Source organism: Coenobita brevimanus, chromosome 26, assembly GCF_032717465.1.
Source record: "Coenobita brevimanus isolate Jiangsu-jjx chromosome 26, ASM3271746v2, whole genome shotgun sequence".
Taxonomy (NCBI): Eukaryota; Metazoa; Arthropoda; class Malacostraca; order Decapoda; family Coenobitidae; genus Coenobita; species Coenobita brevimanus.
Genome location: NC_136979.1, coordinates 35,455,788 through 35,469,661, shown reverse-complemented (window position 1 = coordinate 35,469,661; position 13,874 = coordinate 35,455,788). Strand labels below are relative to the sequence as shown.

The window sequence follows — 13,874 nt, the reverse complement described above, 5'->3', positions numbered from 1 at the left end:
AAATTATGGGTATTTCTAATAACTGATGCATAAACATTCACCGGTTCACATACACACTCTCACAGCTTAAGAAACGTGGTCTTTTATCCTGACTGTGGTTATGTTAAAAGGCATACGGATCAGAGGGTAAGCTGACTGTATATGTGGTGGTGTTGGTGAAAGTAGTGGTCGTGTCCCCTGGCTTGTGGATGCCGCGAAGGACGAATACATTTTAGCCACAGTGAAATGATTGCGAGTTCACTGTTGGAAATTACTTATGCATTATTGATGTGTGTGTGTGTGTGTGTGTGTGTGTGTGTGTGTGTGAGTATTCAGTGAATTCTCATTGTACTGTGTGCAACACGTTCATATTTGTACAGTATAATTATGTGGGTTAATAGAATTCGGTAAACACTATTGCATCGTGCAGCGGTAATACGCTACACATTTCTTCGCCGCACAAACTATCAAAGATTCATTTGTGTTTATGAAAAGGGGAAGTTATCAATGGTGTGGTAGTTGGGCATAGTTAGAATGTTGAATAAATTTAGAGGTAAAGAAGTAAAAGGTGTTGATACTTTACTAATAATCCATAAGTCTACCCATTAGTAAACTATGGAAAGAGTTGCACACGTAATCACTAGTTCCCAAACAGAGGTTATTTTTCCTTCATCTTGAGAGACCTGGTATATGAGAGCATCGAAGGCGTATTTTGTTTTTGTTACTGCAGGTGTTGATGTTGGTGATCTTAAAAAATCGAATTCAACCTGCCCACGTCTTTACCCTTCCACCTGCCTCAGTGGCTTAATCGGTAGAGAGGTGGCTTACGGTCCTACCGGACCCAGGTTCAAATCCCCGCTGGGGCAGGGAACAGTTTAAGGATTTGAATTTCATTACGGCAGACTTTACCGATCTACCAGAAGATCCGCCGACATGTCGTAAAAATACCCCCGCTAATACCAATACACCAGTCCTGTATGAGACAGCCCTAACATGTATTCAATATGGACGGTGGGTGTTAGCGCCGAAGTGGTGAGATGTAGAGGTGTATGATATGTAGGAGGACTATTGGGCCTTGGAAGCAGGCTGAGAAGCCTATGCCCAGAGTCGAGCACATAAAAAAAAAAAAAAAAAAACACTCAGCACCATCCTACCCTATTCCACCAACTCTTACCCCGTCCTGTTTAAATACTCTCTCTCTCTCTCTCTCTCTCTCTCTCCACACACACACACACACACACACACACACACACACACACACACACACACACACACACACACACACACACACACACACACACACACACACACACACACACACACCATCCCATAAATACACAATACAAAAGAGCTCCCCTAGGGCTTAAAACACCATGTAAAGTAAGCACATTCTTCATACCCGGCCTGGAACTGCTGCCCGCGGGAACAGACTAATGTTGCAGGTGGACTGGGGGAAGTTAGTGACCTGAGATGAAGTGAGAGGAAGTAGGTGGCAGGGAAGAAGATGGAGAGGTGAAGTACGTTTACATGATGGGATTCTCTCTCTCTCTCTTTCTCTCTCTCTCTCTCTCTCTCTGCATGAACTAGATAGATATGGATGTGTAGTGTACGTTATGTGGGCTATATATTAATTATCAGAAAGTTCCTAAGGCTCATAAGGACATAATAGTTTTGAAAGTAAATGCAATCCTCACCTATGATTAAATTATTAGTGATTATGTCGCAAAAGCCGCAACTGTGGCCGTGGTTGACTGGACGTGTTAGTAAAGCCTAGATATCTGGTTGCGTTTGGGTTGTGGCAGTGTGTGGTCAATTTGATGGGTGACTGACTGGTAGAGTGGCTGCAGCTTGGGGGGTGGAGTGATGGATGGAGGGTTTGGGAGGGGTGGAGAGGTGGGGGAGGGACACTACGGATGGTTGAGCTGTTGGTTGGTAGAGTTTGGGATAAGTGGTTTGGACAGCGGATGGATGGATGTTGGGAGAGTAGATGATTCGTTGGGACAGTTTTTTATTAACATACTCACATTCATACCCTCAGCCTGTGTTACTTGTCCCTCTACTATTGTCTGTCTTATATATCAGAATAATTCTACGGCTCTCTTCTTCCAGGTTACATAATTCCTTTGTCCACTTTTTGCCATCAGTAATCAACTTAATGCCATACAGGAATTACGTACTCACATTCTACCATTGTCCACTTGTAACTCCCATAATGCAGGAACCAGACTGACCTCCGAACTCACATTCTATCATTCTTCAATTCAGATTCCATAATTTTGAGATCTCTTTTCTGCCAAACTCACATTCCCACCCTCCATCATTGCAATCAGCGTTCCTGACACACTCCAGCCCTTTTTGGCTTCTCACTTTTCTCCTTGATCTTGCCATTACTGGATTATGAATTTTCTCACGTGTTCCGTCACTGAACCCCTCAATTTTACGAAACTCCTACACTCAGTCACAAGTATCGTATCTCTCGTACTTAGTGGCCGAATAAATAAGTAACTGTGTTTATTATCACACACATTGACGGTTACCTTAGTGAATGATCAGGAAAAAATAGCTTAAGGTGTATTCTTGCCGAGGAGGAAGTTTGACGGTTTGCGCTGTAGGGGAAGGGTCGAGTAGATACGTTTATGTGGAGAGTATTTAATAACGAAAAAACTAAAAATAAAAAGAAGTAATTGTTTTTCTTGCCATCCATTTTTATCCACTTTACACTATGGGTCAGTCATAATGCCCTCCCCTGTTACCTACTATTGCCCATTACTTAATGGGAACATAGAGGAGATCGCCACTAACCCCTTTGCAACGACAGATCTCCTTAATGCTGAATATAAATTTCCTGATGTAATGAAATAAAAAAAAGCGTCATGACAGTGAGTAGGTTAAAATTCGTATTTGGCGTCCACGAACAATAACATTTAACCCAGTCCTCATTAAAACCGAGGTCCGGAGTCGGGTAATCAATCAGCAGTTAATGAGCGCTGTTTACGTAAGGCCGGTGCGACTAATTATACACCTAGTAGCGGCAGGTGATGGCGTAATTGGTCGTGGAGCAGGAACAATGGATGGATGGATGGATGGATGGATGGTGGAGCGAATGGGTGGTAGGGAGGTCCATTATGGTGAGTGGAAGGGTGGATGGATGGATGGATGGGTGGGGGGTTGGGTAGGTAGATGGATGATTGGATAAATGGATGGTTGGATGGATGGATGGGTGAATGAGTGGGTGGGTAAATGGATGAGTGAATAGATAAGTGGATGGATGAGTTGTGTGGTTGGATGGATGGATCGGTGAAGGATTATTTATCTCTGTATAAGACCGGTTTGATTAATTTTGCAGATGGAATGGACATGCGACAGAGTAATTGCCAAAGCCCAGTAATTATTATTAATGACTACAAACTGAGGCGATATAATGTGGGTGGACACTGAGCTGTTGGTGGGAATGGGTGGATGGAAGAGTGGGTGAGTGGATGAATAATAGAGAGGGAGGTTGGATGGATGGTAGGAAGTGTGGATGGGCAGGAGGGTGGCTAGGAATAGAGGTGGCTAGGTGGATGGGAGGGAAGGAGGATGGAAAAGTGAGTTTGGATGGGTGGTAGGATAGTGTTTGGGTGGATGAAAGAAAGAATGACTGCGGAGACTGGAGAGAAAAGGGACAGTGACTGGTACTGAATAGGATAGAGGGTGGATGGTAGGGAGTGCCTGGATAGATGGTAGATATAGTAACTTGGTGAATGGGAAGGAGATTGATTTTGTGAATTGGAGGGTGAATAGGTGGGATAGTGGTTTGGTGCAAGAGTGGGTGGTAAGTTGGGTTTTGGGTGGGTGATTAATGTAGCTGCTTGGTGGATGAGAAGGAAGGAGAGTGGATAGAAGGGAAAAGGGTTAAGTACATGAGAGATGGGTGGAAATAAGAACAGAGTGGAAAGGTAAAAGAGTGGAGTGTAAAATTAGTAACTGTGTTGATGTTGGATATAGCAGTTAGGTGGATGGGAGAGAGGGAGGGAGTTTGGATGGTAGGGTGGTGCTTGGGTGGATGGCTGTGTGGTAAAGGGGATGGACTGGAATGGATAGCTTTGAAAATCACAGTGAAGAGAGGGAGTGGCTGGGTGGATGGGTGGAAGAATGGATGGTATTGGTTTTGCTGGTGGATGGTTGGGTGTGGATGCATTGATGGATAGTTGATGTGGACTTACTGGTGGATGGATGGATATGTGAATGAATATAAAGTTAGATGGTTAGTGATTCCAGGGACGAATTAGGACTATGGATGGTTGGATGCTGATCAGTTGCTGGACGATTTCATGTGTGGATGAATTGCTCGATGGTCACGTACTGATGCATTGAAGGATGGTTGGGTGAGTGGGCAGGTGGATGGATGGATGGATGGATGGTTGGTTGAATGGATGGATGGATGGATGGTTAGGTGTGTGAATGACCATGATAAAAAAGCTATAGATAAAATAATAACGTTAATAATACTTGCAATATGGTAGCAATGCCTTAGTAATGATCCTGGATGTGGATGAGCGGCCTCATTAAAACCACTTTCCCCATCAACTCCACCAATACCACAATTATTAACGTGGGCCATTATTTTGATTATCCCATTATTACATTGAAACCACCTTTCCCATCACCACCACTACCACCATCACCACCACTACCACCATCATCACCATCACCACCATCAACACCACTACCGCCACCATCAACACCACTACCATCACCAACACCATTACCACCACCAACACACAACCACCACCAACACCACTACCACCGCCAACACCACTACCACCGCCAACACCACTACCACCACCAAAACCACTACCACCACCAACACCACTACCACCACCAACACCATTGCCACCACCAACACACAACCACCACCAACACCACTACCACCACCAACACCACTACCACCACCAACACCATTGCCACCACCAACACACAACCACCACCAACACCACTACCACCACCAACACCACTACCACCACCAACACCATTGCCACCACCAACACACAACCACCACCAACACCACTACCACCGCCATCATTAGCATCATCACTCCCATTACGGAATGCTCATTTCACTCCTCTTGATCACCGCACTCCTTTTTCCACAACCGTCAGCATTACCATCCCATTGTCAGCATTTCCTCATTTCCATTATTCTTACATCAAAGCCACATCTCCCTTCACCACCACCACCACCACCACCACCATCCTCGTCATCATCATCATCATTCCTGTTAACTCCACCACCATCGGCATCACTATCCCCATTTCCCTATTATCCTCCCAATTTCTTTCCTCCCCACACCTGCCGGCAAAGTCTGACCCCTTGGAAAGACGAGGTGGGCATGAGTAAAAGGGATGGTTGGAGTTAATTAGCGAGAGGAGATTAGTGAGGCTTTTGAGGGCGGAGAGAGAGAGGGAATTGATAATGAGAGAATGGGCAGGGGAGGATGAGAGAGAGAGAGAGAGAGAAAGAGAGAGAGAGAGAAACTTGCTCCCTGCCGATGACTGTTTTATTATTTACCGGTAATTTTATTCAAGTTTAGAAAAGGATCAAGGAAGAAATGAAAATGGAAAAAGGAGGAAAGGAATAGTTGCGATAAGATTTTTTTTTGTATTCTTTGCTCTTTCACCAGGAAGGGAGGGACGGAGAGACAGTATAACAAGAAGCGGTGCCAAGGCACAGCAAACCCGTCCCCGGTAGTCATTTTAATGCTGACGTATAAACACAACACGGTATCTAGTCAAAGATGTCACATATCAGATTTGGAGGAAATCGGGTGAAAATTGCCGATATTATGCCCATTTGAAATTTTAGGCCCGACCCACCTGACATCGACCCCCCTATCGCTAATAGGGGGGTGACCCGCCTGATGTAATGAGACAGGTTATAGGATGCAGATATGAAAGATGCACCTTTAGGTTTTGGTTTCGTATCAATATGACGAATTTGAAAGAATATATGGCGAAAGAAAGATTTTCTTACCCGTATTTTTTTTTTTTTTACATTTTTCGGGGCCTACAGCCTAGGCCTTGGGCCAGTTTGTCCCAAAATTTAATCAGGTGATCAGAAAGTCATAGCCCATCATCCCTGTAATTTTAGTCAAAATCGCACCAGTAGTTTTCGCATAAAGTTATTAACAGACAGACAGACAGACAAACAAACAAACAAACAAACAAATGAGAAATCGAGTGAAAACAATACCCGTCCCCGAGCCCCTTCGGGGCGGGGACAGGTAAAAATTGATTTAACTTGATCACTAGGTTGACATTCTCTCTCTCTCTCTCTCTCTCTCTCTCTCTCTCTCCAGACAATTTCTTTTAGTTTGACGGTGTTACATTGTAGCCTTTATTAACTCCTTCAATCCGATGACGTAGATTCTTACTGTGTTCATGCTATAACCAGGCTTTTATTATTTATTTATTTATTTATTTATTTAGTCCAATTTTTTACTCCGCCAGTTCGGAGAGTCTCCCTTTCGCTACGATAAGGTCTCGAGCAAATAAGATAATCTGTTAGAGAGAGAGAAAAAAGGCATACTTGTGATGAAGGGAATAAGGGAAACAAAGAGGAGAGAATAGAAAATGAAAGGAATGAAAGAAAAATATCTTATAGATTCATTTAAATATGTAGAAAACGAACCTAAGGCTGAATCCTGCAAAGTTAATCCATTCTTTAAAAAGAAAATGAATATATAAAGCCAGTTTCAAGATCCATTCAGTTCAGGAGGTGTGGATGAAGAAGAGTAGAAGGAAATAGTGAGTGAAAGGAGGAAAGGAAATGATGGGAGGAAGAGTTAAAGAAGAAGGAGAATATATAAAGGAAATGAGAAGGATAAAAAAAATAATAAAGGAAGGGAGGGAAGTGAAAGAATTAAAGAGAGAAGGGAAGGAAAATGAAATAAAGAAAGAGAAGGAAAATAGAGATAAAAGAAATGGAGTAATGAGACGTAGGATATTGTAGGCTTGAATAGGGAAAGAGGACAGAGAAATGAAAAAATGAAAAGAGGAAAGGAAAAATAAGAAAAGAGAGAAAGAAATAAGAATTAAAAAGAGGAGGGAAGGAAAAGAATTAGAGATAAAGGGAGGGAGGACCAGGAGGGCAAGAGTTATGGTGAGGGAGAATGTCAGCCAAGAGGAATTGATTGGAGGAACGAGGATATACTGGAGAGAGAGAGAGAGAGAGAGAGAGAGAGAGAAGGAAAGCGAATGAATATTCGGGAAAAGATATTTTTATTTTTTTTTAGCGGTGCGTCTTTACCATTTTGGGCATAATTTCTATTGCGAAAGAATAGATGTATTATTTCACATCCTTGGGTACGAGAACCATTTACACGTATGGTAAAAATTGTCTTGTGTACCTTAATTTAACGAAAACATACGTAAAATGAAGTTCGAATGGTATTGGATTTTATTGTAATGCTCCTTCCTTCACATGCGTTAAAAAAAATCAAATGGTAATGGATTTTATTGCAATTTTCTTCTCCCGTTTTTATTCACTGGTTGGCAGTAATTAAACATGTGGCTTACAAATAAAATTAAGAGCCTTATTAACTGGCGTCGTGTGTCTGATTGTGACTTCCATTGTACAATATCATATTTTTTTTGTTTAGTTATAATTACTTCCGTTCTGGTTCCCAAGATGCGTAATCAGTGCAAGCAAACATAAACAACTTAAATTCTGATTGCTATTTGCCATTTTTAACTCGTTCTGTCTGATTTTTTTTTTTCATTTTAATCTGTCTACCGCAAGACTACTTGATGCAACCTAGGAAGGATATCTGGTAATAAAAGAGTATTGAAGATATTGAATCCCATCCCCGTCCGAAAATTCTGCCATAAGTTTAATGAAATCGTCTAGAGAAAGCAAAAAGAAAACATAAAGATATGTCATGAGACTGAAGGTATTAGTATAGGATTTTGATCAACACTCCAATGCAAAACACTTTCAGCCGTCTATCTATCTATCACAGCAACATAAAACATAATTCTACACTATTAATCCCCCTGTATATGCCAATCATTTCTTTTTGCCATACACAGTCGTAGTCCTTTTCATTTCCATTTATCAGTCAAATCCTTTTCTATCACTTCATTGGGCTCGTAATATCAGCACAGCCTAGATAATTCGCATCTCACCTGTAGTAATTAAGGATCTGCGCTTCTCGCCTGTAGTAATTATGGATCTGCGCGCGTCTCACCTGTAGTAATTAAGGATCAGCGTGCATCTCACCTGTAGTAATTAAGGATTTGTGCGCGTCTCACCTGTAGTAATTAAGGATCTGCGCGAAGACCCCCGGGTGCCTGTCGAAGAAGTACTCATTTAGGACGGGGTCGTAGTTGGCCAAGGCTTCGGTGAGGCGGGAGAGGCGGGTGGCTGGGATCTTCTTGAGGGTAGCCTTGTACGTCTCAAACCTGTGCAGGAGACAGGAAGTAGAGGTTAATTAAGAAGGTGAGAGAGGAAGTAGAGGTTAATTAAGAAGGTGAGAGAGGAAGTAGAGGTTAATTAAGAGAGAGAGAGGAATTAGAGTTAATTAAGAAGGAGAGAGAGGAAGTAGAGGTTAATTAAGGAGGAGAGAGAGGAAGTAGAGGTAAATTAAGAAGGAGAGAGGAAGTAGAGGTTAATTAAGAAAGTGAGAGAGGAGGTAGGGGTTAATTAAGAAGGTGAGAGAGGAAGTAAAGGTTAATTAAGAGGGCGAGAGAGAAAGTAGAGGTTAATAAAGAAAGTGAGACAGGAGGTAGATGTTAATTAAGAAGGAGAGAGAGGAAGTAGAGGTTAATTGAAAAGGAAAGAGAGGAAGAGGAGGTTAATTAAAAAGGAGAGAGAGGATGTAAAAGCTAATTAAAAAAGAGAGAGAGGGAGAGGTTAAGGGAGAGCTGGAGAGGGGTTAGGGAGAGGATGATGTAGGGGTGCGAGAAAGGGTGGAAAAGGTGTGGCTTTGGATCTTCTTCATGATAGCTTGGTATGTCTCGAAGCTGGAGAGAGAGAGAGAGAGAGAGAGAGAGAGAGAGAGAGAGTTCTGTGAATTACTTTTGTCTGAAGGGGACTGGCTCGGCGCTCCCCTCTAGTCCATAAAAATGTACAGATCAACACCTGTCAGAATAATGCTCTCTCTCTCTCTCTCTCTCTCAGACACACACGCCTGTATATATTTATATATATATATATATATATATATATATATATATATATAAAGGAAAGCTAGAGGAAGAGATGTAAGAGGGAGAGATGAGTGAGGGTAACTCTAGGGTTTGAACAATAGAGGGAAGGAGGGAGGATGAATGAACGAGAAAATGAGAGAGTGAGATTGTCGAGATGAAGGGGAACAAGTATAGGGTGTGTGAATAACTTTAAAGCGAGTAGTTGTTGGAGGGGAAGGGGAAGTGAAGAGAGGGAGAAGGGAGAAAAGAGAGGAGATGAGAGTAAGAGGAGGGGAGAGAAGAGGAGAGACGAAGAGAAGAGGAGGTGAGAGGGAGGGAAAGGAGTGGAATGGAGAGGAAGAAGTGGCTGGTGTCTTGAGAGGTGCAATGTACGTCTTCTACTTGAGAGGAGAGTTAAGAGAATGGGGAAAGTGAGGGGAAAACGAGAAGCAGAGGGAAGGGAAGGGGAGGAGAGAGGTTAGTGAGAGAAACGAAGGGCCAGACGTCGAGTGGATTCGCAGGAAGGGATAAAGGAGAGAGAGAGAGGGAGAGAGAGAGAAAGAGAGGGGGGAGGGGGAGGAAGGAAGTAGTTGGGTTCCTGAGTGTACCTGAGGCAAAGGAGAGAGAGTGGAGGAGGAGGGAGGGAGAAGGAGAGAAGGGGGAAAGAAATGCTGGAGAGGATGAAAGGAGAGAGGGGCGGGAAATGGAGAGAAATAAGTGAGAGAAAAGATGAGGAGAGGAAGGAAGTTCGGGAGAAAGGAGGAGGGAGGGGCGAGTGACTGAAGGAGAGAAGATGAAAATAAAAAAGAAAAAGAGAATAAGGAGAGCACGGAAAAAAGAGGAGGTGGAAGAAAATTGGAAGGGAAGAGGAGAGGGGAAGAAAAGGGTGAAATGGTAAATTGAAAGAAATAGTTGGAGAAAAGAGAAAAGGAAAGTACAGAAAAATCGAGAAAGGAAAGATTGAAAAAAAAAGCGGAAGGAAAAAAAGGAAGACTGAGGAGATTGATGAAAATTGGGGGGCGGGGAGGGGAAGCGAAGGAAAATAAGAGAGAGAGAGAGAGGAAAACTAGAATAGAGTACGTAACACGGACTGGGGTAAACTAATGGAGAATGGATGCGAACACTGTCAGAGAGAGACAAAGTTAGTAAGCGATGAGAATATCTTTGTATGTCCGGCCGAGGTGGAGTAGAAGGGGATGAGGGGAAAGGAGAGGGATTAAATGTATGTGTGGGGTGAGGGGATGGGACAAAAACAGGGGAAAGAGGGGAGTCATGTTTGAAAGAGAAGTAATGAGGGGACGGCGAGAGTACTCTTGTGTGTCTGTGTGAGGGGAGAAGAGGACCGGGAGAGAGGAAGAGGGGAGAAGGATAGGAGAGGGTTGTAAATGATGGAAGGGTGAGTGAGGGAAAGGAGAAATGCAATACAGTGAGTAATAATATCAAAACCAAGAATCAAATGAGAGTATCTTTGTATTTTCTGTTGAGGGGAATCGGGTGAGGGGTATTGGTAGAGGGAGGGATGGAAATGAAGAAGAGGGTAAGTGAGGGGAAGTAGGAAGTGAAGTGGAAAGAGAATAGCAGTTTGAGAAGCGGTAATGAGTGTATGATGAGAGTACCCTTGTATATTCAAATGAGGGGAGTTGGGGGGTGGGAGTGGGGGGTTTAGAGAGGGGAGAGAGAAACTGAAGTGATGGAGAGGGTGAGGGGAAGAGGCAGATGTAAGGGAAAGAGGGGAGCGATGTCAGAACGAGAAATAATATGAGAATACCTTTGTTTGTATGACTTAGGGGAGTGGGGGAGGGGAGTGAGGGGTATGGAGAGGGGCATAGTGAGTGAGGGGAAGAGGCAGTTGGAGTGAAATTAAGAGGAACGGTGACAGAGTGAGAAATAATAGAGTGTCCCTTAATGTCTTGCTGAGGGGAGTAGGAGGAGGGGTGAGGGGTGAGGAGGAAGGGGGAACTAAGCGATGGAGGGGGACGAGTAAGGGTAAGAGGGGGAAATGCAGTGGAATTAAGAGGAACGGGGTCAGAACAAGAAGTAATGAGAGGGTGATGAGAGTACCATTGTGTGTTCGGTGAGGGGAGTAGAGGGGAAAGAGGGGGGGATAGGAGTGAGGGGTAAGGGGAAGAAAGTGAAGGGGGGTGGGGGAGGGGAAGAGGTGAATGTAAGGGATGAAGGGTGCAGAGTTAAAATGAGAAGTAACGAGAGAGAGAGAGAGAGAGAGAGAGAGTCAGGGATAAGGGTCAGGGGTGGATGGAGGGAAGGGTGAAGGATGTAAACGATGGGAGGAGAAATGCAGGAGAGAAGCATGCAAAATAAGTAATATGTGAACAGTGAGAATGTCTTCATCTGAGGGGAGTAGAGGGGTAAGTGGTGAGGGATGGGGGGAGAGACTTAGAATTATGGAGGGGGTGGGTGGGGGGAAGTGAGAAATTAGTAGAATGTTAGAAATAGCATTAGAACAAGAAATAATGATTGAGCGATGAGTGTGTTTGTTTATTAGGCCGAGGGGAGTTGGGGAGTGAGGGATGGGGAGGGAAGTAATTAGGGGATGAGGGGAAAAGGCAAATATGGGGAAGTGAGAGGGGAAAGAGTGGTCTGTCTTGTTTGTCATTGAAGCCAATTAGTTATGGGAGGGTGGGTGATGATGATAGGGTGCGGGTGAGAGGGGAGTCAGGATAGGAGGGTGAGAGACGAATGAAGTGAGGTGATAAGTACTGGTATGAAAACTTTGTACAATCACCACAGCCTCAGATTTTTACCAGAAGCAATTTACTGTAGATATAAAATTCAGACCCTGAAAAATTTGCCCAGTGCCTTATATACTCGATCACCACTTCCACTTTTGTAAATTATTGTATCTCCTTCGATGAATAAAATAATATTCTTCAGTTCATTTTTCCCGTTGCATGAAAGTGTTGTTCAGTTCATTCCTCCCCTTCTATAATTTAGAGTTCATCATTTCATTCTTCCCGTCCACTCCATCCTGCACTAAACAAACTACATAGCTCTGTACCCTAGTTTTTATATAGCAGGGGAAACTGATGTTGGCGCCATTCCTTTACTCACTTCTTTCCGTGTGAAAATGAATGCCACACTGACGGAGAGTGTCTGTACGCACGATAATGTGCTTTTAACTTTTCCCTGCAATACTATTGGGTACAGGGGGAGAGAGAGAGAGAGAGAGAGAGAGAGAGGGAGGGAGGGAGGGAGAGAGGAGTAGTTATGTTTACGAGAGAAGCATGATATAAAAATGTATCTAAACGGACCTGAACCTTATACTAAAGCAAAAAGCATATTATTTTTTTTGTGAGCTTGCTGAGATTTTCGAAAGAAAAAAAAGAAAAAAAAAAGACGTACGAGGAAAAATGTAACGATGAAGTCTATCACATTTTGCCTGAAACACCAATTATTTTAAACTGGTATGAAGAAGGTATTGATCTAAGGCTCAGTTCTTTCCTGCCTTTATGTCTCCCTCTCAGCTAAGTAAAATCGTCTGCCTTAAATGTAATAAAATACCAATGATGTCACGACCATAAGGAGATTTAAAGGACCGGGAAATACCACTGAGGCTGGTATGATTCACTCCCAGCTGGGCAAAACAGTGTGTCGTTAGTTGAATGTAAAATAGAGTTGTCCCGAACGTCAGAGAGCTTGTGATACCAGTATTAACATTCTCAGGTTGTTATTCTCGTCTGGCGGTAATTGGAATGGAATGCTAGAATTGTGGGGCTCATAGGAGGATAAAAATAAGTGTTAAGTTTGAACTCTCATAAAGTGTTTCTGAAATATAGTTGTAATTTTCGTTGAGCTTTTTTTAACACTCAGGCTCCTATGACTCACCCAGCTGAATAAAATCGTCTGGCGTCAAGTAGAATATATTACTAGAGTTGTTCCGACCATCAAAGGGTAAAAAAATATGTTGGTGTTAAAACTGAACTCTTGCAAAATGAATTCGGAATTACTGATGCCGTTTTTGGTTCTGCGTTTGTTGTTGTTGTTGTTGTTGCTGCTGTTGTTGTTGTTGTGGTGGTGGTGGTGGTGGTGAGTGCGAGGGGTATTATATTGGAAAGTTATATTCGTCAGTCTTCACCTTGATTGCTCTAAAAACGACTACACACAGGAAACCAAAAATATCCTTTTTTTTTTTTTTTTAATGGCTTCCCTCCCCCCCAGCAAATCCCTTCCAAGCCTAAGTACATATGAATACGTATGTGAAAGGATGGAATATAACGATGGTATGCTTCATGTACGTGCAGGAGTGTGTGTGTGTGTGTGTGTGTGTGTGTGTGTGTGTGAGAGAGAGAGAGAGAGAGAGAGAGAGAGGGAGAGGGAGAGCACTTGGAGGTGTGAGGGAGGGGGATAATAATGCAGGTGTGTGACGTCCCTCAAGCGGCAGCATAAAATAGCAGTGTGTGAAAATTTACCACACGCACACACACACTCTTGGAACGTGAGGTGGGTTTAGATTACTGTCCGTACTCTGGATTTTAGGCAGTGGTCTGGTTTCTAATGACTGATTTTATTATTATTATTATTATTATTATTATTATTATTATTATTATTACTATTACTACTACTACAACAACAACTGCTACTACTACTACTACAACTGGCACTACTACTGTACTACTACAACAGCTACTACTACTGCAACTACTACTAATATTAACAGTAGTAGCAGTAGTAGTTGCGTTAGATGTTGGAACGCTATATAAATTCGATCTT

The 13,874-nt window shown here is 43.0% G+C and overlaps 1 protein-coding gene across 1 annotated transcript in view; it reads right to left on the bottom strand.

Moving 5' to 3' along the window:
- The window catches only part of LOC145394005 (potassium voltage-gated channel protein Shaw-like), an 89,821-nt gene that overhangs the window by 70,120 nt on the left and 5,827 nt on the right, over positions 1–13,874 (bottom strand). The window contains exon 2 of the mRNA XM_080267975.1: positions 8,271–8,420. Within this exon, the coding sequence (XP_080124101.1) occupies positions 8,271–8,420 (150 nt within the window). The remainder of the gene's footprint in view (positions 1–8,270; positions 8,421–13,874) is intronic.